The sequence below is a fragment of the Takifugu flavidus genome, chromosome 18, assembly GCF_003711565.1.
Source record: "Takifugu flavidus isolate HTHZ2018 chromosome 18, ASM371156v2, whole genome shotgun sequence".
Classification (NCBI taxonomy): domain Eukaryota; kingdom Metazoa; phylum Chordata; class Actinopteri; order Tetraodontiformes; family Tetraodontidae; genus Takifugu; species Takifugu flavidus.
In genome coordinates, this window is record NC_079537.1 from 9,686,970 (window position 1) to 9,711,791 (window position 24,822).

The window sequence follows — 24,822 nt, forward strand, 5'->3', positions numbered from 1 at the left end:
GTGTGTGTGTGTGTGGTGTGTGTGTGTGTGTGTGTGTGTGTGTGTGTGTGTGTGTGTGTGTGTGTCCTGCAAGCTGTCAGCTGGGATGGGCTCCAGCACTCCTGGTGACCCCAATTAGGAATAATAGGAGAATTAATAAACGTGTAAAGAAGCAGTAATTACAAAAAGGACAGCGGAGTTTGACAACCTCCACACACTCCTAATCAGGGTCGTGGGGTCAAATCCCGGGACCTTCCTGCTGGGAGGCGACTGTGCTGACGGCGTCCAAAAAGTTGCAGCGGGAAAGAGGAGCGGAGACGTGCATAAAGTTGTTTTTGAAAATGCGGTTTATGTTCTAAATGACTCATAAAATTGGAGGCAGGAGTAAAGAAATGGAGGGAAATAAATCAGAAGGAAAGTGACGCTGCTGAATGCAACCTGACCAATCCCAGTTCTGGGAAAGCACAAAAACCACACTGATAATTTATAATTAGGATGCCCATAAAGGCCTGTTTGATGAACCAAACCAGTCGGGCTGTGAGCTCGATTTATTTTGTTGTTTCATTGAAATCAAATTAATCTGTTTGCTTTCCAGCTCACAGACTCCTCTGTCATTATGTCCGACCATCTGCTGCTGCAGAGGAGGCTGGTTCCAGCCCCCTCGTTCTCCCAGGCAGCCAGAAGACCCAGGGCTCGTCCGTCCGTCCGTCCACCCATGCGTCCACAGACGCCGCTCTCAGGCTAGCTTGGCCTGTAACCACATTAGCTTTTAGCATTTTGCCATCTCAGACGGACCACTCAGCAGTCATTCATCTCAAAACCATCCGAACCGCCATCGCCACGCTTATATTACACGAACGCAGCGGTATTACGATGCCAGCGTGGTGGTTTTTAACGTACAATGTTCATGTTCTGCTCTTTAAGGACGGACAGACACGCAACATTTCAAAGCCCCGGAAAAACAGCGTTTATTTACCCTGAGTTATCAGCGTCTACGCCTCCAACGGCTGCTCTCTGCTAGACGTTAGCTTCATCACTGTGGCCGTTATTGCCATTTTATGGGGAGGCTTATGGGCAAAAGTGCAATTGTGCTTCAAAAGGCGAGAGACAACATGAAATCCCTCCTCCCCCCGCCGCCAGCCTCCCCCATCGGCGCCGCTGACGGCGACTCTGTGGAGAACGGAGCGTGGAAACATATAGAAACATGTAAATGTGTCCTCTTAATGGCTTCCTGTGCTGGTTCCACTGGTGGTTTATATGACGACGCGTCGTTAATCCACAGTCGGTTGGAGACGAGATGGATAAAAAGGCAAAGCGGCAGCGGCGCCCCTAATTTACCAGAACGCCACAATTCAGGGCAACGCCGTGCACGTGGCTCCAAGCATCCGAATGCTAATTATATTTAATTATTCTCATCATACCTGTAATGTTCTCTTTTGATTCCCCACGAGGAAGAAAAGCCTCCCTGAACCAGGCCTCATCGGGGGCTGCTGAGACCCACCGGGGTCCCGGCAATTATGCGGGCTGTCATGTACAATTCAGGGGGACACGCGTGATGATTGAGACGGCCTCACATGGAGCCAAGCACACACCGCCGCTTTAGGGGGAGGTGGCGGCGGCCACATCTGATGCAATTAGGGAATTAAATTGCCGAACTCAAGCACCCGATGCATCACCGAGACCGAGCGCGGGAGATATTTTACAAACGCCACCGGACGCAATTCCTCTTGCTTGTTTGTACGAGCGGGCTAAATGAGGTGCCAGAGCGAGCCATTACCTCAAATTATGACACATTTAAGCCTGTTCAATCACGAGCTGATGCGCGTGTGCGTGCGCGGGGTCGCCTCAGCGGTCGGCCGCGGGACGGATCTCATCCGTGCGCCGAGGAGGACGCTCCTCCGACAAAGCGTGGCTAATTTGAAAAGGGAGCGGCGCGGAGGTGGGGGCGGTTTCAATGAGCCAAGAAATGGGATGTATCTGGCCCCGGCAGCTCTGATGGAAGCGGCGTCGGCTCAGGAGATGATGGCGGCACGTGAGCGGCGCTTCCTGTCTCTCCAGGAGCGGCGGCGCGGCGTTGGTGCACGCCGCTACACCAAGGGGAGGGGGGGGAGGGGGGGGGGGCTTTTAGCTCGGCTTTCATGGTGGCGTCGCTTTGTTGGCTTTCAAGCCATCCTTCCTTCCTTCCTTCCTTCCTTCCTTCCTTCCTCCTTCCTTCCTTCCTTCCTTCCTTTCCTTCTCCTTCCTTCCATCCTCCTCTTCCTTCCTTCCTTCCATCCATCCATCCTTCTTTCCTTCCTTCCTCCATCCATCCATTCCTTCCTTCCATCCTCCTTCTCCCCATCCTTCCTTCCTTCCTTCCATCCATCCATCCATCCTCCACCCATCATCCATCATCCATCCATCCCATCACCCATCCTCATCCATCACATCCATCCATCCATCCATCATCCATCCATCCTCATCCATCATCCATCATCCATCCATCATCCATCATCCATCCACCATCATCCACCCATCATCCCATCCTCCATCCACCACATCCATCCATCCATCGCCTCCATCATCCATCATCCATCCTCCACCCATCCATCATCCATCCATCCATCCATCCAGCCATCCATCATCCGTCCATCCATCATCCATCCATCCATCCGCATCCCCATCCATCCATCAGCCATCCACCCATCCATCTTCATCCATCCATCCATCCATCCATCCATCCATCCATCCATCCATCATCCACCCTCCATCATCCATCCATCCATCATCCGTCCATCCATCGTCCATCCACCATCCATCATCTCCATCCATCCATCCATCCATCATCCACCCATCCATCATCCATCCATCCATCCATCCATCCATCCATCCATCCATCATCCATCCATCCATCATCCATCCATCCATCATCCATCCATCCATCATAACATGCACCTGATGTCGTCATCACGCCATTTCTCATTGGTAAAAAAGGAGCTTTCGCTGCAGCAGCGTTAGGTCAGAGGTCAGAGGTCGGAGGTCGGAGCCTGTGGGGCAGCGCTGAGTTCAGGCAGCATCAGAAAGTAAAAAGCTGCAGGGTTTCCAGCGAGTAAGAGCGACTGCAGCTGCAGGCCAAAGGAGCAGATTTCTCCAATTACAGCCAGCATGGCCCGCCAGAGTCCCCCTGACACGTGCAGCGGTCTGTTGGAGTGAAGTCAGCCTGGCGGTGTGTTGCTCAGGAGCACCGGGGGCCCCGCGCATCCCTCCACCAATCTGTATTCTGTTTGAACCCCCCCATCCCTCACGTCTGCTTCCACCCCGGCTTTTCTTTCAGATTCAGCTCGGACTGGGTGTTTTCTTGGACCACCAGCACAGGTGATTGGCACCTTCTCTCTGAATTTATAAGAAAATCAATTCTCTAACAGCATCCCCGAGCACATCAATCCGAGCCGTTCCTTCTAGTCCCTCATTTTCAGCAGCGCAGGCCGAGTGGTTGGAGATAAATCCCTGACCCGCGCCCGCTCCGAGAGCTGCGGCCGACTTAATTGCCAAAGTCTGGCGAACACGGAAGACGCCGGGACGCGTCATCTCGTTAATTGCGGGCTGCAGTTGAGAGATTGACTAATTGATCAAGGCCCCGCGCAGCGGTGGATAATTCATGGCGGGAGGAGGAGCCCTGTCGGCCGTGACTCAGGCTTCTCCTGGAGGCGAGTCGGTCTCGATGGTCCCTCGTTGTGGCGTGAGGAGGATCGTGTTGGCGTCCCTGCTGGCCGCCTCTCCCTCTAAATCAGAATCAAAGGCTGGCGTTGATGGGTTGCCACGGATGATACAGTGCTGGACTCCGAACGCTTCCCCGGACGGCCGCGACGCTCCCCGAACGCCATCGAGATACGGGGAAGATGTATGGTTGTGTTGTAATGAAAGCGCGGAGGGATCCCGGCCCACCGAGGGATCGTCTCCATCACGCAGGTGGAGAGGTAATCATGCCCGCGTGTGCTGTAGCCGGGGAGAGAAATGGAAATGAAATGTGAGGCAATATTACCCAGCTCTGATCTGATCTGTGGACGGAGTCACTGCGGCGGTGTAAATAATGTCTGAGGCCCGCCCGCTAACCGTAAACACATCCAGTGGACGGAGCGTCGCCGGGGTCGTGATATCGACACGGCGCCACGGAACAGCGGCGTGATAACCGGTGTTGCTTAGCAGCGCGTCCCTCCGCCCGAGATGTTCTAATGAAAATTCCTCAACTGCGTAATCTGGACGGATTTTTTCCGACCCCGGTTGGACGCGCTAGTGCGGACGAGGGTCATTAACGGTTAATTACTCACAGGGTCCCTGTGTCCCTCCTCTGGCTCATCCGCGAGCTCGCCCTCCCTTCTTCCCTCTTTCCTCCCTAATTTCTTTACCCTTCCTGCAGCGAGAGGCTGCGGATGAACCCCCCCCACCCCACCCCCCCGGGGCCAAATTGTGATTTAGGAGCATGGGAATAAAATGTGACTTTATCGGTGGAATCAAACCGGTTTTATCATCTGAGCAGAAACAAACAGGGAGGAGTTGCTCTCTTTTCCGATCCTCCACTTTCTGCCATTCTTTGTTTTTCAGGCTTTCGGTTTGTTGATGCCTGGTGTGAATAATCACTGTTGTTGTTGCGCCTGACGACGGCGACGCCTACAGCGTCCTCGACCTTGACGTTGTCCTCCGGCTGAAGAAAACAGCAGAACGATGTTGACTTTTGAGGAATTTCCTTGGTTCCGAGAGAAGAAAATAGCTTGAATCACCTCGGAGATTCCAGCCGGACCGCGCCCGTAACGGAATGTTGCTCTGTTTCCTTTCGCATCAGCGTGAAGATTAGAGGGCGCATATTCGGGGAAGATTGTGCGAGTTAAACTGGATCGGCTGGAGTCTGTCGGCAGTGGAAACGCAGCCTCGCTCCGCCTGCCAAGTTTGCCGGATCTCAGTTCACTGCCAAATGTTTCGTATCCTGCGAGCGAAGGAGTCATTTCTGTGTTTCAACACGAGGAATTATGGCAAAGAGCGAGTTTTCCGGGCCAGACGGAGGATCAAAGGGTCTTCCCACTCACATTTTGACTGGTTTCGTGGATTAGGCCCACGAAGTACGTTATTGATTACTCCTAAATCCTCTTTGGTGTGCCACAAGCAAAAGTGTGCCACAAAATACTTTGAAATATGGACTTTGGAAAAAGGAGGAAAAAGATCAATAAGACTTTCTACATAGTTTTTCTCTGACAACTGTGCAACACATCCTGTCATTTTGCTTCACTTGGTGCTTAATTTGCTACATGTTATGTGACCTTGGCTATGATTCCGAAGGCTATAATTCCGAAGATGTGGAAGAAGAAATGTGCCTTTAGCATAAAATCTGAGGTGGTTGTGGATAAAATACGTATAAAACAAGATGAAACGTCATTTCAGAGGTAAATGTGGAGTCCCAGCTGAGTTTTACAGGCTTCTGAGAGTAAACTGGTCCAGATCTGGATGCTGATGTCCTTCGCCTCTAGTGGTGAGAGTGGGAATTGCAGGAATTGAGTAAATGCCTTCGACCCACCGAGGTGAGAAAGGGTGTATTTATTTCGATGTTTGCTGTGTTGGAAAAAAGTAGTCTGGCAACAACAAACTGTCCACCAGCGTGACAGTAACACTCACCCTGACGCATTCACCGGAACCGGAGCGGAGAACAGCGGCAACTTTGTTGTTGTGACATGGAAATTCAGAAAATCCGGAATTCGTCAGAGGTCAAAGTGTCAAAATTGGAACACAGAACTTGGCTGATGTATCTGCCGCCGGTTGACAGCCGCTTGTGATGTGAGCCCCGGGGTGTGTGTGTGTGTGTGTGTGTGTGTGTGTGTGTGTGTGTGTGTGTAGGATTTTTCTGCCTTTTAATGGACTCCTGGCTGCATCTCCTGCAAAGACAACGCAAGAACGATGTGCAATTGTGCCTTTCTGAGAGAAAAAGGGAACATAAGTTGTCCTCTGTTGCCTTCTACACGTGCAGGACGGCGCCCGAGAACATCTCCTTCAGCGCGTGTGCAAAGGTGAGCGCCGACCCAGTTAGAAGCTGGTGGTAGCGTGTGCCAATGTCAGACACCCACACCTTTTATTCCTGCACGATCCTGCCTGAAAGCGTTCTTGACTGCGGAACGTCTCTCCACGGTGGAGCTCGTCCTCGGCTTTGGACGCTCCTCTGTCACCTTTATTGTTCGGAAATGAAAAGGTTCTGTTTACACGTCATTGTAGACTCAACAACAGATTTTAAATTGAGACTCATTTCGGTGATTTTAGCTGCTGTGTTGACACTTTTCTCTTTATGGCACCTTTAGCTGAAGCGATTAGCCTGATCCCTCTTTGAAACTGAATGAAACTAGTAAATCTGAACGTGTGCGGCGGAGGCCTATAGGTAGCTCATAACAAACGCCGTCTGACAGCAGTGTGAAGGCTTAATCTCTGTTCCGCAGCCTCCCTCTGAAATGTTGAGGATGTCATTCATAAATATGACACGACGGAGTTCTCGGAGTCAAAACACTGTCAACAAAAGAAGCACGAGATAGGCCGCTATCTCCGTTTCCTCTTCGCATGCTAAGTGATTAGCCGCAGTGGGGGGAGGATTTGTTGCCACAATGCTGCTCTCTGCTGGCAAATGAACTTCTTGTGTGATAAACGGAGCTTTGAAGCGGTGCAGAGGTTTTTGAGCCACCTCTTTAGGGTTGGGGGGGGGGGTTCAGAACCAATCCTTCAGATTGTCTGGTTTCTTTTAAATAGACCATCCTGTTGGAGTTCAGCTGTGAGGTGCAGCACCCGGTAAAGACGACCCGCTGCTTCGGAAATGCTCCGACTCCTCTTCCCACAGCGTCACGACACGGCGCCTTGCGACTTGCAGATTTCCGCACCGTGGGAGGGGGCCATGTGCAGTGATTCCTCGCGAGCCCCCTACCTGCACGGGTCTCCCGCACGTTCGCAGCGAGCCCCTGGAGCCAACCGCCCACCTCTTTTTAGCTTTGTTGGGGAAGCAAAAGGAAGTCATTTTTCAGGAAACTGGAAACTGTCGGACGACGCTCCTAACCGCATCAAAGAAGGATCAAAGCAAACTAACGGCCCTCTGAGCTCGCAGCCGCCGGAAGATTCTCCACAGCACCAGAATAACGAGGTGAAGACCGCCTCCACTTTTATCTTCACCTTGCTTTGCAAGTGAGTCACATTTGTCAGAAGTGGCCCGTTCTTCAAATGAGTAAAAAACAAAAAAGGTTTATCCCAGCAGGAAACACATTCAACACTCTTGTTTTTCACCGTGACAGCGAGTCGAACCCGTTTCCCCTTCTGTCACATATTGATGTGTTTATCTGCGTTACGCTGGGATAATCGGACGCCACGGTATCAAACGGTGGGGCAGGGATGTGACTCCGGGCCCACCATCCCGGTCTGCCCGTGCTAAAACAGCTGTTTGAGCTCTAATTAAAGGGAACTAGCAGGTGTCACCTGAGCCCCAAATGCAGGGGCACACCTGGCTGCATCCATCTGATCCAAAGTGGTTCTGACAGGCCGCCGGCGCTGCCGCGTCCCACATTAAGCCTCTGGAACCGAGCACCTGCTCGGGGCAAGCGGGCAAGGGTGTTTTGCTAACTTGGCTCGGTTGGAATGCGTGTCGCGCATCGGCAGGCGCCATGTTTGTGCAGCGAACCCGGGGGAGAGCGCCGTTATCCCCGCCCCTGACCCGGCGCAGCCAGCCCTGACCTGTGGTCGCCGCCAGCCGAGGGCGGCGAACACGGGGGATAATTGTCTGTGGAAAACTCCCACGGGCTCGTTTCTGATCCGCTGGTGATTTCACAGGACGTTTAATTTAACGCCTCTCGTTTGTTACCATCTCGGGGGGGTTTCTAAGCGCCCGTTACTAGGTTCTCCAGGAACACGGCGACCTTTAACCTCGGCTAGGTTTCACATCTGCATAGATCGTCTCGGGTACAAACGCAACGCTGCGTTTCAGGCTCAGCGGCCTTCAAATCCCGTTTTGAACGGGCAGCCACCACTTCGCATCAGCCGAGAAACAAGCTCGAGTGGTTCGAGTGGGTTCTGCCGAGGGTCACGGCGCGCGTTCTGTCGTAATGGTCTTTTTGTGCCACAACAATGCGTTCATTTCATGTCAACAGGCTACGGCGGGCAGTTTATGTCGAGCTAAACAGTGTTTAATTGGATTCCGATCCATGGCAACGCCGCCAGAGGCGCGTGTCCGTCCTTTATGTCAGCAGCACCTGGAGTGTGGTGATGGTGATTACATCCCTCCCGGGGCGTCGCAGCGGTTCCGGCCTCTGGGAATACGCTGCCGACTGTCACGGTCTCCGCCGCCCGGTTAAGCCGCCGGCTAAACACGGGGCCGCCGCCGCCGCCGATGTTCTTTGTCACGGCCCTGCAGAGACACCAAATTAATTACCACACAAGCACAGGAACAGTCGAGATTCCAAACAACAGAGAACGCCCCCATCCCCCCTCTAAAGCCGAGATAAATTAAATGCAGTTTTGGAGGATTTCGCTGTATCACGGTACCTTTATTTTCAGCCCGTCCGCTGAGGCGGGAGGAAAGAATTCAGGCTTTAATGCCTCTCGATTCCTTGCGGTATCAGGGAACAGACATCACGTCTCTTTCACTCGCCTTCATCACCTCCTTTGCATTCTCCGTCGCTGCTCTGCCTATTCTTCTGCAGGTTAGAATTTGCTGTTATTCCATTTGTTCTGCTGTTACCGGGAGCGAGCGACCGAGGAGAACGAATTCTCCCTCCCTCGCTCTCCGCTGCTTGCGCGATGGCTGACACACTTCTCTTTTGTTCAACATTTCTTTCTCTTTGTGCCGTGTGACTAACGTAGAGAATACAGGGAGGATATTTATACGCACCAAACACAGCAACTGATGAATGATTAACAAAAGTCACTTATAAAAAGAAATACAGTTGCATTTTTTCATTGCGCCAGCAGCCAATTAGCTTAGCTTAGAACAAAGGCTAAAGAAAAATCCCTAAAATGGATGTTTAAATCACATCATTTGATTTGTGGTGTGGTGTTTGTGTGTTATGGAGGAGTTCGGTGATTTATACCGCAACCTGCCACCAGGTGGGCCACCAGGATGTTAGTTGCCTTTCCTAATCTGATTAGCAAGGTTCTGAAAAGATCCATTTCACTACATTAATAGCGCTGCTGGTACAGACTAAAGCAATGTGAGGGGGGTTTACTGGAAAGGAATGGCGTGTGGAGAACATGGTGAAAGCGTGTTCATCGCTTGAGAGTCAAACCTGCCATTTATCTCAGACTGATACCAGCTAACAAGGTCCTGCAGGAGCAACTGCAGCCTCGTTTTACATAAAGTTCACTGACCCCTGCTGACGGAGACCAGACAGGTGGACCTTCCCTGGTGAAGAGGGAGGTAAAGGGGCCACGTCTCTGACCTTAAGCGTAAACCCACGGTGTCTTGCGAGCGCAGAGTGAGATGTGTCAGAATAATGCATACCTCCCCTACTGGGACCAAGTCCACTGCTACCACATGCACGTGCGTGCACAGGTGCAGAAACCCAGTTCACAGCACAAGTGTCAAGACTCTGAACATGCCTGCACTCGGTACCTGAGTGCTGCGATCATGCTGAAACTGCTGTGTATATATATAACTATAGGTTCTTAGCTGTTCCCAGGAGTGCGCTCTTCTCTGATGTGGTTCCTGGTATCTGTTGGAGCATCTACTCAGCTTGGGTGTTACTGCCCCTAGTGCCCCGATCACTACTGGGACCAGTGTTGCCTTCACACCCCACATTCTGTCTATCTCCTCTTTCAGCCTATTTCTCCAGCTTCTCGAGTTCCTTTATAAAACTTATCATCAAATATTGTTTTCTCTTGGCTTGTATTCTTTAAATTGTGTTAGATTTTCAATCTACATTTTCCTAAATGTAAGAACTTTAAAGAGTAAACGCACCCCACTACATTCTTTGCCTTCGTATTAATTCCCCACCTCAATGTGGGGAAGCGAGAGAATTCTGCAGTTTACACAGGGAGAATGAGCTGAAGTGCCTGATGCATTTTAAATTCCCTTGTGGGCCCCGGTGAGGTAGCCTCCCCCCCCGATTCGATCTGTTTTACATACAGTAACAGCTGCAAACATTGTAGCGAGATTATTTGAATTTCATCGTGTTTGACATTTGATAATGGTGACTTGTGTTCACAGATTCTACACCTGTGCTCTCCTGTCCTGTTTGTTCAGGCTTTTCCCCTTTTCTTTTGAATGAAAAGAGAGACGGAATATAAAAATTCTCAAGGATGAATGCTAAACCCCCAATCGAGCCAAAAATTTGTGCTGTAACCACCATCATGAAGGCTTAACTTATTTATCTTTACCCCACTGCATATATAATCAGGTTTCACTCTAAATTTTAATTTCAGTTTTCCTCCATCTGGGTGATAATGTATTAAATAAAAGAGTTCTGATGAGAGAGTAACACGTTTTCGTGCTGCCACCGTTTTGACAGATGGGACAGTGTAGGAGCAGCGTGTGGGAGGGCGCATGCGCAGTGCGACGCCGGTGCTGGTTGGCACTCAGGTGCGTCTCCATTAAAAATGAATCAGTAATGTTGGTTTAAAATGAGATTTTCATAAGGTGGAGCACAGGCAGTTGTTACCACCACCTACGGGAACGCAAAGAAAATGCAGACGAGCGCTTTGATATTCTTTACCGATTTTGGGAACCTACCACGCGGAACTGTTATTTTTTTATCCCTGTTTCCCTCCGGTATACTTTTGCTGTGTGACATGTAGAGAAGATGCGGTTACATCTGCGTCTTTTAACATTCTTTGATCAATTAAATTGAATTAAAGTAACGGTGTAAATATCGGAATAGGTACGTACAACTTATACTGTTTAGAATTACTGGTCTCGAAACCTTCGAACGTCAAGGTTGATTCTGAGGATGAAATTCACGTAGCTGATTAATTAAACTGAATGCTGTAGACAGGCTGCTTTATTTACCTTTTGGTGTCTCTCCGGAAATTTATATCAGCATTATAGCCAATTTCACGGGGAGGAAAAGTTAATGTGCAATGGCTTCACGGATAATATTAATTTCAATAGTAATGGAATTATATAGTTTGGTTTGCACAGACTTATTTTGCAAATTGTCCCACCTCACTAAAACAGATAGTTTAGACAGATAAGTTGCGCTGCATATTTCTAGTGATAATACCTAAATACAACCATTCATTTAAGCTCCCCGAGCTGTATCTATGTGTGAGTCATGTGCTCAGATTTGGCTGCTGTATCCGTTGGCTTTATTTCCTAAAGGAAGCATCCAAACAGAGCCGGAGTCACATGGAGGCAGAGTTGGCAGTTATGGAAGCAACGCGGCAGAATGGCGTCACTGTTGCTTTGCATTTGCCAATTTGGACGTGAAGAGTTTAAATCTGCAAGTGTTTGGAGTGTGCATGGATCACTGGGTGGGCAGCAAACTGACACCGGCAATGATTAACAGGCAGAGATGATATTTACCTCTGGAAACCACCCTGACTGTGTAGACGCCAACCAAATGGTGCAGATTTATTCTAATATTGCAGGTTTTTGGGAATCCACTGTTGTAATTGAGCTTCACTCTGGCCCTTTGATCCAGACCTTGCCCTCGATGGCCACGCTGTGGTCAAAGATCTCCGCCGTTCTTCCTCTCAGTGAGGAAGAGTTCCCGCTACAGTTCAGCGACAAAGTGGAGTCAAGCGTGGTGGAGATGCTGAGGCGGTCCAGACAGCTGTTGTACCGGGAGACCGCAGGAACCAGCAGGATGCTTCAGGCTCAGATCATCTTGGATTACTCGTGGGAGAAGCTCAACACGGGCACCTGGCGCCACGTGGACAAAGACTGGAGACGGGTCTATTCCTACGGCTGCCTGTTCAAAGTGGCCGCGCTGTGTCACCGGGATCCGTCGGCGGATGACGTCCTGCAGGCTGTGCGGACGTGTGACATGGCTCTGCTGATGGGCGCCGCCATCATGGACAATATACTTCAGGTTATTGTTCAGATTCTGCAGCGGGAAGTGAGAAAATCCACTGAGGAAGAGGACGAGGCTGAACACTCTGAGGTCAAGGTGGGTGGGCTGTTTGTTGAAAATGCTCTCACTCTCTTCCAGCGCTTCTGTCGTTTCAATGTTTATGTTCTCATCGAAATATACACCAGGGTTTTTGTCAAGGCTGTTGTTTTCGGCTGTGACCTGCCTGGCCAGCACGCTAACTGCTAGAACAACCGTTTAGACTCCGGCTCGTCCGTTCATCTCAAACTGCTGTGTAATACCAGGTTTGACCCCCTGATTGTGTTTGAAACTTCCCCCCATTAGCGCGTGGGTGTGCAGCCTCACGGTGCCCTGGAACAGCAGCTCATTATAGCGCTGGCAGCCAGTGTCACAGCGCTGAGCCCCAGGTTACAGTGATGGAACATGAATAATTCATCTCGCAGGGAAAGTTCCTACAGCTCCTAATACTGTGGAATTTAAATGTCCTCCCATTGAACACAATTTCAGCTGCGCTGGCCACGTCGTCGCTGTCAGAAAGTGTTTTAATACTCCTTCCTGGGCGTTCAGTAACAACCCAACTGCACAGAGACGAGGTTTCGTTCTGCTTTCTCTGACTTGTCTGTTGGAAATGAACGGCTGTAACGAGCCGGCGTTGTGTTTGGCATCATTAACAGAGAATAAAGACGGCGCGCCCACACGTTCCTGTGATCAGAGACGAGTTGGCAGTTCCCAGAGTGAAGCGCCCTTCTCTGGAGAGCTTCAGCACCAACTACCTGCTCCCACACAAACCGGCCATTCTAGAAGGGATCATTGACCACTGGCCCGCCTTCAACCAGCACCCCTGGAGGTTTGGGCTCTCAAAGAGCGCCATTTGCATGATATCATTAATCAGTGCGCGTATGCACGTTGCTCTGTTCTGTGTCACCCCCCCAATTATGAAGCCATTAATCATCAGCAGGAGAGTCGATTAACTTCGCCGCCGAAATCCGCCTCGTCTAAAAGCTCCTCGCCGCGGCTGCGGGAAGAAGACAAAAGCTGCAGGAGGTGACCTAAATCTCACCGCGGGTCGGCGCCGGGCGACGGGTTACATCCCGCGCACGTTTCAGGCTTAATTGCCAGAAAATGTGCGGGAGCGGCGGCGAAATGAGACGAGTTCCAGTCGGTTTAGTTGTCGAAACAGTTGTGATTGAAGGCCTCTAATGCGTGACACCAGAGTGCGATATAACCGCCCCTCCATTGAAGATATCTTTCACTGTCCTCCCTCTCGCCGCTCGCCGCTGACAGCTGACATACGGCTGCTGGCGACTGATGGCAGAGGAGGAGGAAGAGGAAGACACCCGGAGGAGCACAAATGATGTATTTCTGCGCCATCGCCGAATCCTGAATGAGCAGTTGTTTTTAATACGCGTTCGCTCCTCCGCCTCCACGCAGCATCGAGTACCTGCGGTCCGTGGCCGGGTGCCGGACCGTCCCCGTGGAGGTGGGGTCCAGGTACACGGACGAGGAGTGGTCGCAGACGCTGCTGACCGTCAATGAATTCATCGACCGCTACATCACAAGAAAGGTGAGTGTGAGCGTGAAGAAGGTTGTGCTCCCGACTTTAGAGTAATAATGTGCTTTTTTTTAATTGCACGGTTGTTTAGGGCGGAGCCAAAGCTGTAGGCTACCTCGCGCAGCACCAGCTGTTTGACCAGGTATGACGTCGCCCCTCAGTCTGACCTTTGTCCTCACTTTTCTCAGTTCCTCCAGCTTTTGTTTGAACGCTCTCGGCTCCGCTGTCCTGATTGTCCTCCGCGAGTCGATGCGGCGTCTGGCGGTGAACTTTCTAAAAAGGGCACCTTGTCAGCCTCAAAGTTTGGTATTTTGGGCCGTTATGATGAATTCGAATGAGGCCAAACAAAGACTCATCACTCACATCGATTTTTCACACCTCCTGTAATCAGCCGTTGGCTCGCACGTGGAGCTGGGAAAACAAATCAGATGTTTCCCTTTACGTAATTAGCGCACGTTCGTTATCATTTGCCAGCGCGTTTTCTTTTGATTATGGAGAATAATTGGAGACTCCAGCCTGGAGCGAGCTTACGTGCAGAGAATGGGGAGCGGAGCTGCATGTCTAACGACGGCACCCATTATGAAGCGACTCATCTGAAAGCTAAGTGTTGCGGCCACGAACCCTCGTTTGTTATCATTACGGCGACAGCGGCGTCTGGTCCTGCGCGCAGCGAGGGCCCCAGATATTAAATCTGCGAGAACAGACAGGTGGGGTTATTTTGGTATTCAGCACCAGCGCACTTGCATGGGGGGAAAAAAAGGGGGAATCGGAATCATCGCCGGGGAGAAAAACTCTTGACGGGCCCAGTCCTGATTGTAATGACAGGAAAAGATTTCAGGGCTAATTCATCAGAAACGGGCTGTGGCCCCTGGCGGCTCCCTCGCCCAGCGGCTACAGCGGGAAATGAGCTGGAAAAGTGGCAGGAATGTCGGGTGGGTGAGCTCTGTCCTTGGACTATAGAGTGTATCTTTAAATATTCATAAGATTGAGATTTCCAGGAATAAGTTGAAGCGTTAATGTTGCTAATTTGTCTGCATGAATCAATAGTAAGCTAATATGTAAAGGCAGAGCGTCTTGATCGCCCTCTAGTGGCTTGAGCTTGTTAATGCCCCTGGAGGAGGCGACTTCTGAGGGTTTTATTCAACATGAAGTCAGGCTGAGGTTTGAAAGTGAGTGCTAAAAGCAGCGCTAACTCCTGCACCGATGCTGAAAGCAGGAGGAAAGAGGAAGTTAGGCTGGTCCAACAGTCCGAGAGCTCGTCTTTGAAATGGCCGCCGGGTAACATCTGCACATATTTAGTTAACAAACGGGGTGTTTAGAGAGTGAAGGAGTCTTAAAGGTCCTCTCGCTGTGCTTGTGCTTGATGGATGTTGCCTCAGATACCAGAGCTAAAAGAAGACATCCGCCTCCCTGATTATTGCTGCCTCGGCGAGGGAGATGAGGAGGATATTACTGTAAACGCGTGGTTCGGGCCCGGAGGCACAGTTTCTCCTCTGCACCAGGACCCTCAGCACAACTTCCTGGCTCAGGTGAGGATACAAGCGGCGCCTCGTGAATGAGTTATGTCCAGAGTCGAGCCTCCGTTGCTGTTTGTTTACATGGGCTTCTCCCGCGTGCATACATCAGGTGGTGGGAAGCAAATACATCCGTCTGTACTCCCCAGAGGACACCGATAAGCTGTACCCGCACCAGTCCCAGCTCCTCCACAACACCAGTCAGGTGGGAACCAAAGTCCAGAGAGACACTTGGAGAAGATATGCAGCTCTTCCCTTCTGCGTCTGTCTCCCCTCAGGTGGAGGTGGAGAGCCCCGACCTGCGGCGCTTCCCGGAGTTCGCCGAGGCGCCGTACCTGGACTGCGTGCTGCAGCCCGGAGACGTGCTCTTCATCCCCGTCCAGCACTGGCACTACGTCCGCTCGCTGGAGCTCAGCTTCTCCGTCAGCTTCTGGTGGTCGTGACGGCGGATCCGACACGATTACGCGCCGCAAAATCTGATTTGTTTGCCGAATTAATCTGACGCTAATTCCCAATTATACGACAAGTACTGTTTGCACGAACCTTTGATCCGTGAACGAGCGGCGCGTGCTGCCGAGCCATTAGTCTAATTGTTGTTGCCGGTGATTGCGACTATTGTGCGGAGCGCTAGCAGCGGGGAGAGACGCAGCAGACAAATGTTGCCGCTTAACTCGTCTGATCACACACGCTTGTTAATTATTTGATTGGGGGCGTTTCTGCTCTCAAATTTGCCGCCTTTGAGCCTCCTCGCGCACGTTTGCCACAATAGCGACGCAACCGGCTGAGCCGCAGATGCAGGAAGGAGCTAAATCAGGCGCTCTGAGGCCGGAGCGTCCCGCCTCCTGCCGACGGGCTTCTCTAAACGTGGTCGCTCGCACGTTTCTCTCGTGGCGTGAATCCTGACTTCTGTGGGTAAATGCTGCATAATTCACTTAGCCTGTCGGCGCTTTGTTATTGTCAAGGATCTGATACAATTGACTACAGATCACACAAAACTGCTTACTCTCATTATAATCTAATCGATACTCAATTACCAGCGAGGTCCCCGGGTCTATATCCCTCTCTGTTTCACCGAGACCTGTTCGACGCTCCTCTTTTGATTAATGGGCTCATGGATTTTCAAATAAATCTGGCAAATCAAGATTAAGTCCAGGAGATTTATCTTGTTTACGATGCAATGAAGTGGCAGCCGAGTCCACAAGTCATCTAGATAATCCAGAACGGGCTGTTCCGGAAGAACTGGCAACCGATACTTGTGTTGTAAAATGAATGTAAATTTATTAATTACAAGCAACAGAGACGATCCAACGATTGTCAGCCGCTGATCATTAAAGCGAAATCCGATATTTCTCGTGCTCGGCCGAAGCAACAGAAACGGAGAATCTTAAATAAGAAACCTGAGCTGGAAGCGAAGCAGGTTAGAGACGACAGTACGAGACTGAAATCATGTTACAGATTAAAGACGGCAGCAGCGCTGAGCCGAGTTAATACTATTAATGCTTCAAAAGACACTTGACAATTCAGATTCCAAAGCAAAACACGTCCTGAGAGTTAAAAAATGATGATTTTTTTGCGTAAAAATCAGACAGAGCAGCTGCTTTTTCATAGCTTCAATCCTTAAAAAGGTCAGAAGGTCGACAAAAAGGGTGTTTGATTACGATTGTCCAGCTTGAAATGTGCAAAAATAAAGAGGGAGGACATTAAAAAGGCGTCGGCGCTTTTATGGCTAATGTTCCTGCAAATCTATGGAGAAGTTCTGCATCCTCTCCACCATGAAGAAGCAGAGCGTCCCGCCGAAGCCCAGGATGACCATCAGCAGCAGCTGCCACGTCAGCATCAGGTAGCCGCTGTAGAAGAACGCCACGGCTGCAAACACAGACTGACACACAGGACATGCTCTTATTTTGGCGGGAAAAGGGTGTTATTAAAACGAGTCTCCAAAGCAGCAGCAGGACAGTGGTTAGGACAGCGAAGCATCATTACTGCCCCCTGGTGGGAGGCTGCTGCCCAGTTTCTGGGGAAGTGGGCGGGGCCTGGGAATCTGCGGTTACCTGGACGAATTTAAAGATGGCAAAGGCGGGCATGCTGTCCTCGGCGTAGACGCGGCCCAGGATGCTGTAGAGCTGCGTGTTGAAGCAGCTGTCGCCCAGTCCCAGCAGGAAGCTGCACAGCAGAGCGATGGACACGCTGAGGAGAGGAGACACTCGTTCAGACCCAGACCCAGCCGCCCTCATCGCCGTCGGCGGGGAAATGGGCTACCTGGGAGTCAAAAATGGCTCCTTCTGGGTGGCGGTGCTGAAGACCACCGGCGCGTCGTCGGGCGTGTTGAGGAAGATCAGGTAGAAGGCCACGAAATGGACGACCATCCCCAGGAACACCACAGAGGTCCGTCGGAAGCGATTGTTCTTGCACAGCAGCCCGAAGAGTCCCCCGCCTGGCGGAACAGCCCGTGGGTGAACTCAGATGACCCCCCCCCACCAATGATCTGAACCCAGAGCCTAAACTCACCCACGATTTCCCCGACGCCCACCACGATCCCGGAGATGCCGATCAAGCCTTTGGCCGCCGCTCCGAACTGCGCCGTCGCCCCGATGCAGGTCCCGTAGACGCCGCTGTAGAAGGACAGCTCCAGGCCTGGGGGGGCGAGCTCAGAGTTGTCACCAGCACATTTGCAGCCCGGGAGCCCGAGTTCAGCTCAACATACCGCTGTACGCCATGCAGGGGCTCAGCAGCACGATGGTTTTATCCGTCAGCAGCTGCCTGATGGTTCCTGAGCACGAGACAGGACAAGAAACCTCCTCAGAATTGCTGATTCATCCCAAACCAGTGCAGGATTTTCAGAGGCAGCCTGTTCACATGGGACATGAATCAGCGCGCTCGCTCAAGCGCTCGCTTTAACGCAGGTGTGCTCACGTCTCCGCGCACACGAGACAACGAGCAACAACTGCTGGCAGCGCCGCGCTTCCTGTTGACGGCCAACGATAACATCTGGAATGAAAGCCCGGCGGGAGCGCTGCTTTTTCACGCGGAGGGAAACAAAAGGGTCTGCTGGCGGCAGCGATGATGCCCGCGCTGATCTCTGGCATCACCGGGAGCTCAAGGTTCTACTGGAGCATCACAGATGGGTCCCGTTTGCAGGCAGCATCATCCAGACTTGCGCAACAATCTGATGAAACTCACTGAAGTCTGACTTGGTGTCCTGGATGGCGCTGTCCGCCCGGTTCTTGTACCTAAACAACAGGAAACAGGTCCCGTCAGTAGCGCCAAGGCTCCCCTCTCCGTGCGCGTGAAGGTTGGACGCTACGTTACATCATCGGCGTGGAGAGCAGCGACTGGCCTTCGTCCTCGGACAGGACGTCCTCCTCGTGGCGGCTCGCGCTCAGCGCCAGGAAGCTGAGCGTCCCCACTATGGAGACGACCATCAGGGACAGGAAGACGTTCCTCCTGCTGTCGTCTGCGAGGGGACGATGACGTTAACGTTCTACAAGAACTCCGTCGTCACGGCGACGATGACACACTGGGCTGACTCTACCTGGTATCTCCGTCCTTCCGTTCCACTCGAAATAGATGTAAAGATTTCCAAACAACATGCTGGCAAGGAGATAAACGGGTCATTCAGCAGAGGAAAGGACGCATTTGGAACAGATAACGGTCTTATCGGGCGACTCCTCGTGACCACGGCGTGGAAGAAGACCGCTTCCACGGGACGGAATCCAACCAAGGAGCAGGAAGGTGTCGGAGAGATAACTGCTGCTGTTTATTAAAGATGACGTGAGTGTGTGTGTGTGTGTGTGTTTGTGTCTGTGAAGGGCTGATTGGTGAGTTCGCTGCGGCGTGGTCGGATTAGCGCTGCCCTGTTGTGGGCTTTGGCAGAAGTGACAGTCAATGTAATTATGACTCTAAAACAATTTGCATATTTTAACAAGCGCAAATTCGCTTAGAAACCCAGGAGATGAATCATCTCGGAGCAGGAGGAAGGTTTTACAACGACTTAACGGGCGGCGGCAGGAGAAAACATGCCGAGACACATTTCCTGCTCCGCCTCCGGTGGGGTCACGTGACCGGTGTATTTGGGGTTGGTACCTGCACTGTAGGAGAGCCCAGAACATGCCAGTGTTCCTGTTGATGGTGGAAGCCTCTGAGTTGGCCACCAGAAACTGTCCTTGAGCCGTCCACAGCACTGAGGGGAAGCCAGAAAGATGGCGTTTACATTGGGGGGGGCAACGTTTAAACCTTGACGTGTTCTGTTCACTCACAGGCTGCAGCCACGCCGATCAGCACCGAGGTAAAGTAAAGGGCCCACGTTGACGGGGCGATGAACACCGCCACATAACCGCTGCACACACAGAACCAAGGGCATCAGCAACAGCATCCTGTATCTAATCACCGCGGCAACCTTTACCTGTAAAGAAGGCCGCTTATGAACATGCAAATCTTGGGTCCGATCACCGCGACCACCATCGGTGCCAGTAGATTGGAGAAGGAGAAGACCCCATAGATGATTCCTAGACTGCGGGATGTAAATACGAGTATGAACGTGCTGGTTTCAGCTGGAACAAACGTACGTAAGAGGGATGGTTGAGTGGGTAGTTCAAGGCCCCACCTGTGGAAGCCGCTGCCGCTGAAAGTGGAGTTCTCCAGACTCTTCACCACAGTGTGCTGCGGAGAAACGAAATGTCGGAAACACGTGGTCAGATTACAGAAAACGAGGCATAATTGTATCCTCGAGTCGCGCAGTTTGATCACTGATCATTGAGCAGAATGAGAAGCACGAGGAACGCATGACCTACATCTCCGAGCGGTCCCTGAACGCCACAGCGTATTTACGTTTTCACGTTAAATATTAAAAGTCTGTGTTGAAAACCAAGCCATTTATATTTGTAATAACTATTCTACGTGATAAGTTGCAACCATCCCATAAATGCCCCTCGGGGCACCTTTTCAGCACAAACGCCACTCTCACGAGTAATAACACAGTTATAACGGTGGACTTACCTCAACATTCCCACATGTGGTGAACGCAGTAAAAATGAAGAGGAAGCCCAAACCCAGAATAACAATGTTGAGAGTCCTTCTGTCCGCCATGGCCCCGGTTACCAACTTTTATGTCAGGTTTATTCTGCCAAATGTTTTAACTCATCCCGGCTGCGGATCTGTGAACGGCTGCCCTTCTGCTCGCGTCCCCGACAGGTTAATCCGCTTCCATGGCGCCCAGAGGCGGTGTGATGAAGGCAGGAGCTCCGCTGCAACTCCCCCCTGTCATCCCCGCGACGCATGACAACTTGTGACTCTGATTAGGAACTTTTTTTTCTTGCTTTCTCTTCCTTGATTCGTCCTCATCCCGATGCAGAAGCTTCTTCTTCATGGGAACTTTTCCCACCCATTTCACTTTGCTGCCTTCCAGAGGGAACCGGGAGAAACGTGCAGGAAGACGAACAGGGAGGAATCGTGCTGCCTTTTTACTGCATTGTTCTCGTTAAAATTAAAACCATTTCTTCCAAATCAAGGAAAGGGGAGGAAATTAATTGACTTCAGAGTTCACAATTTCTATCATTCATAATACAAACATATCAGAAATAAACACGCTGTACAGTCAGAAATGGATTGAATGCCATTTGAAATAGAAGTTTAACAGACGAATTAGAAGCGTTTTGTAGAAGAGAAGTGAGAAAGTCTAAATTATCCGATGCCAAATATATAGTTTGTTGCCTTGCTCGTGTTCTAAGACAGTTTAAAATGTAATGACGTGGTTAGCAAAAACTCATTCAATTCCTCAATAAAAATGAAATAAAGTGTGAAATTGGGGATACATAATGACCTGACAGTAATTAAAACATGAGACATAGATCACTGTACTGTTGTGTTTGAAAAAGACCCCATAATTTTAAAGTTAAAGCAATGATAACGCTATTAATAATTTGAATACCCTAAACAGTTATTACGACGAAGAAGAACTTGACCAATACTGATTGAACACAGCGCCACCTATTGGTTTCTATTTTTAGCTGCAATTCCAGAAAACCCGTGCAAAACGAGATAATACCCTACCATGTACTTCCGGGTTCACCGACGTGCCACTAGATTTTAGTGATACTACTAAACTTTTTTTTCTTACAGACCTATTATCTCATCACTTTGGTCAAATAATAAAACAATAATGTTTTTAACAACAAATTTTATTTGGAGTAGTGGATTTTGGCAACGCATGTGCATTCTGTCACGTTCGCCGGCCAAATGAAACTAAAAATATCGTGACATTTGACATCTAAGAGGGTAGTTAGCGTTTCCAGAGTGCTTGAAATATGCAGTTTCCAACTTTTCTTTGACTGCTCAAATTTCCTCCCCTGTCCACCGCTTTATTAAAACGGTGGAAATGTTTGTTTCCTGAACAGCAGGAGTCATCTTGCTCTCTGTCATCTCTTCGCTTCAGCCTACAACAGATTGTACACAATCATCATGGCGACCCTGGATGGTGGGTATAGAGAAAATAACGTTATAGCATAATTTGCCCGATATCTTTACACTAAGCCAGGACAGTGTTAATGAAATGACCCATGTTTCTCGCTGGCATATTTAAATATGATCCGGTCTTTGCCACTCGTTGGTCATTTGTGTTCTCCGTCACGTTATTTCAAAAAATGTTCCCCAGTGTTGATGCTAGCTAACGTTACCGATAGCTTACGTCAGTTTAATTTAGCAAGATGTACCCGAAAATGAAAGTTCATGTCAAGGGGTAATTTACTAGTGTTTCTGTTCACTTTATTGTAAATTTCTTCTAATGATCAGGATAAAGTTAACACGGAGTGCTGGGGATTGTAAATGAAGTACCAGTGCAGTTTAAATGTTAAGATCGGATACGTTAACGATTTGACGATTGACGTGATCAAACCGTCTTTTTCTCCAGATCTCCATCTTTATAGCTATATTTTGGTGTCGCACACTGTCGTGTATTTATTATATTTAATTTTAGTTGCACAACTCAGAACAGCCCCCCCCCCCAAACGAGAAACTGGGCCATAGAAAGAGCTAGAAGACCGAAATGGGGGTGCAGAAGCAGCGAAACTGGACTTCAGGACACATTCTCTAATATCTACTCACTTTTTATTTTCATCGTCATTAGTTCACGATTGTTACTTGAACAGTTAAGACGGCACTGACAAATGAAGTTTGGAGGGCTGTGCTTAGCTGTCAGTTTAAGAGTTAACTGGCATTCGATAGGATGATAATGGACCCAGTTGCTTTTATTTTAACATTTATCATTTTATTATAACTGATGTTGCCTTTGTGCCTCAATCACAAGGGGAATTCCTTCAATTGGCACGGATGTCAAACGTGGCCCATTAATGTATGGACTTGAATGATGTCAAAGATGATGATCTTAGAGAATATTTGCAGCAATATTATCCACTATATTAGGATAAAAAATAGGTGGTGACTCAAGGTTAAGACCACTTGGATTATTTAACAGTACTGGAGGGCTGCTTGGCGCCACTTTTCTTGCATAATAACACTCATCTTGTCGTGGTGTGACTGTGGATTTTCTCTGGCGTCAGCTCAAAGGGGAATCTGAAAGGGTTCAAGTGTGGTTATGAATTTAGCATCGATGTAACACGTCATCGCTCCCTCTACAGCAGCATCTCTGAAGGCTCCCGGTTGCTCTCTCACCCGACGACGTTAAATTGATTAACATCAGTTTTTATGAAGAAAGTAAACAATAAACCAGACAGGCATCACGGCGAAGAGCCCCAGATTAGTTTAAGCAATCATTCAGGAGCAGAACAAGCTTTATGAAAGAATTTCCATGACAAATTTGTATTTAATGAGCCTCCTTGAGCGCGCACATTGACATTTTCCCCCTAAAAACAAAGCATTGCCTTGATGTATGTGTTTGTTTACCTGTAAAGGTGCAGCTTTAGAAGCACGTTAATGTCAGGTTTTGGAATGAGGTGGAATTAAAGCTCTATTTTATTTTTATTTTTAAAAAAATCTCCTCCTGCAAGCATGTAAATGCAAAAGTTTCTTTGTACCCGGCCTTCCAGGTGAATCAGTCACTGTCAGAGTAAAGCTTTAATTAAAAAATAAACGTTTTCGTGCTTCTTCCAGGAAGTGAGGACGTTCTAATGGAGTCGGAGCCAAAAGGGGCTGAACCGGTCAGCAACGATTCTGTAAAAGGCTGCGCAGAAAGCGACACAGACGCAGCAAATACCTCAACTCAGGACTCTAGTATTAGCAACGGAGATGAAGCGGACGACAAGCGAGAGATGGTGGAGCTGAAGATCATCTGGAACAAAAATAAATATGACCTGAAAATCCCTGTGGACAACACCGGAGCCAAACTAAAGGAGAGCATTCACTCTCTCACGGGTAAGATGGCAGGAGAAGCCGCCCGTGGTTCGCCGTGGTCGGCCCTTTCAATGCCCTCTGCCGTCTCTCCAGGTCTCCCTCCAGCCATGCAGAAAGTGATGTACAAAGGTTTGCTCCCGGAGGACAAGACGTTACGTGACATAAAGATCACAAACGGTGCCAAAATCATGGTGGTGGGATCGACGATAAACGACGTGTTGGCCGTGAGTACGCCCAAAGAGGTCATGCAGCAGGAGGTGAAAGCGGAGGAGAACAAGAAGGAGCCTTTGTGCAGACAGAAGGTGGGGTTCACGTCCTCTCTGATGGTGGACGCTCCTCTCGGTGCCTTTACAAATCTGCCCTGTCATTGCAGCAACACAGGAAGGTTTTGGACAAAGGTAAACCAGACGACATCATGCCGGCTATTAAAGGAACAAAGGTGAGTGAAAAACCCTCGGGGGGGAAGGGGGGCGGGGTTATTCATCACCAAACACGCTGACCCACGGTGACGTCGTGCCCGCAGGAACGCCTACCCACAGTGCCTTTATCCGGAATGTTCAACAAGTCCGGAGGAAAAGTTCGACTCACGTTCAAGCTGGAGCAGGATCAGCTGTGGATCGGAACTAAAGGTCGGCTCAGCCCGCCGGAGCGTTTACGCTCAAAGCGGCTCTGCGGGGATTCACCTGTGTTTTTATTCTTCTCCACAGAGAGGACAGAGAAGGTACCGATGGGCTCCATTAAAAACGTAGTTTCTGAACCCATCGAGGACCACGAGGGCTATCACATGATGGTAACTGTCCGCTCCCGATTTACAACCGTCTCGATCTGAAATATCTGTGAAAGAATTCGAGCCGCCGCTCCTGCGCTGATCCTTCTCCTCGTCCCTCCGCAGGCTTTTCAGTTGGGTCCAACAGAAGCTTCTCAGTATTGGGTCTACTGGGTGCCTGCACAGTTTGTGGATGCAATCAAAGACACCGTCCTTGGAAAATGGCAGTATTTCTAATGTGCCTCTTTTTTGATGATGGACTGGGATCCACGAGGAGCCGACGGGGGAAAAAAAATTCAAACTGGAGTCAACAGCCAGGTTTAAGGACCTTCTTGGTATTAGAAGGAAATGGACAGATGCCTGTGGACTAATCATTGTTTTTAGGTTAAAAGTGCACTATGTGGCAGCATAACAGCTCTGTTGATTATTAAAGGTTTTCAGCAAATCCAAGGGAATAAGATGAAACAATTGTACAGAAATTGCTAACACTTTTCCTCAGTTATTCTTAAAGAAATAAAACTTATTTAATGAAATCAATTTTTTTGCAGTGTTGCTTTTTAATATTCTCTTAGAATGGATGTGGATTTTACAGATGAAAAAAACTTTTTTATACATAACATAATTTCAAAATACAAAATGAAACTATAATTTAAA

At 49.7% G+C, this 24,822-nt stretch overlaps 3 protein-coding genes and 1 long non-coding RNA gene across 8 annotated transcripts; 2 read left to right on the forward strand and 2 right to left on the reverse strand.

The window, feature by feature from the left end:
* Positions 1 to 5,510: 5,510 nt before the first annotated feature.
* On the reverse strand, positions 5,511 to 8,989 carry LOC130515018 (uncharacterized). Its single transcript, XR_008947110.1, has 2 exons — positions 8,512 to 8,989; positions 5,511 to 8,374 (listed from the first exon to the last, which is right to left on the reverse strand). It is a non-coding gene; the product is annotated as an uncharacterized LOC130515018 (long non-coding RNA).
* Positions 5,880 to 16,200, forward strand: kdm8 (lysine (K)-specific demethylase 8). Of its 5 annotated transcripts, none has more exons than XM_057014949.1 (9): positions 10,655 to 10,841; positions 11,282 to 11,525; positions 11,604 to 12,071; positions 12,668 to 12,840; positions 13,425 to 13,557; positions 13,637 to 13,687; positions 14,925 to 15,074; positions 15,172 to 15,264; positions 15,338 to 16,200. In XM_057014949.1, the coding sequence occupies exons 2-9, from the start codon at positions 11,475 to 11,477 to the stop codon at positions 15,500 to 15,502; spliced, it is 1,284 nt and encodes a 427-aa protein (XP_056870929.1). In that variant the 5' UTR covers positions 10,655 to 10,841; positions 11,282 to 11,474; the 3' UTR covers positions 15,503 to 16,200. The 5 variants fall into 5 exon arrangements, with proteins under 5 accessions (XP_056870931.1, XP_056870927.1, XP_056870929.1 ...); XM_057014948.1 differs by having other exon boundaries at positions 10,656 to 10,841; positions 11,282 to 11,402; XM_057014951.1 differs by lacking the exons at positions 10,655 to 10,841; positions 11,282 to 11,525 and adding an exon at positions 5,880 to 6,011.
* Positions 16,201 to 16,312: 112 nt separating this feature from the next.
* Positions 16,313 to 20,427, reverse strand: LOC130514986 (UNC93-like protein MFSD11). Its single transcript, XM_057014946.1, has 13 exons — positions 20,055 to 20,427; positions 19,663 to 19,718; positions 19,462 to 19,569; positions 19,316 to 19,395; positions 19,143 to 19,239; positions 18,592 to 18,650; positions 18,369 to 18,513; positions 18,240 to 18,289; positions 17,764 to 17,829; positions 17,568 to 17,693; positions 17,319 to 17,493; positions 17,111 to 17,246; positions 16,313 to 16,938 (listed from the first exon to the last, which is right to left on the reverse strand). The coding sequence occupies exons 1-13, from the start codon at positions 20,142 to 20,144 to the stop codon at positions 16,786 to 16,788; spliced, it is 1,341 nt and encodes a 446-aa protein (XP_056870926.1). The 5' UTR covers positions 20,145 to 20,427; the 3' UTR covers positions 16,313 to 16,785.
* Positions 20,428 to 21,376: 949 nt separating this feature from the next.
* Positions 21,377 to 24,705, forward strand: ubfd1 (ubiquitin family domain containing 1). The gene is made up of 7 exons (XM_057014968.1): positions 21,377 to 21,531; positions 23,163 to 23,423; positions 23,496 to 23,704; positions 23,776 to 23,841; positions 23,926 to 24,031; positions 24,110 to 24,192; positions 24,295 to 24,705. The coding sequence occupies exons 1-7, from the start codon at positions 21,516 to 21,518 to the stop codon at positions 24,403 to 24,405; spliced, it is 852 nt and encodes a 283-aa protein (XP_056870948.1). The 5' UTR covers positions 21,377 to 21,515; the 3' UTR covers positions 24,406 to 24,705.
* The last annotated feature ends 117 nt before the right edge of the window (positions 24,706 to 24,822 follow it).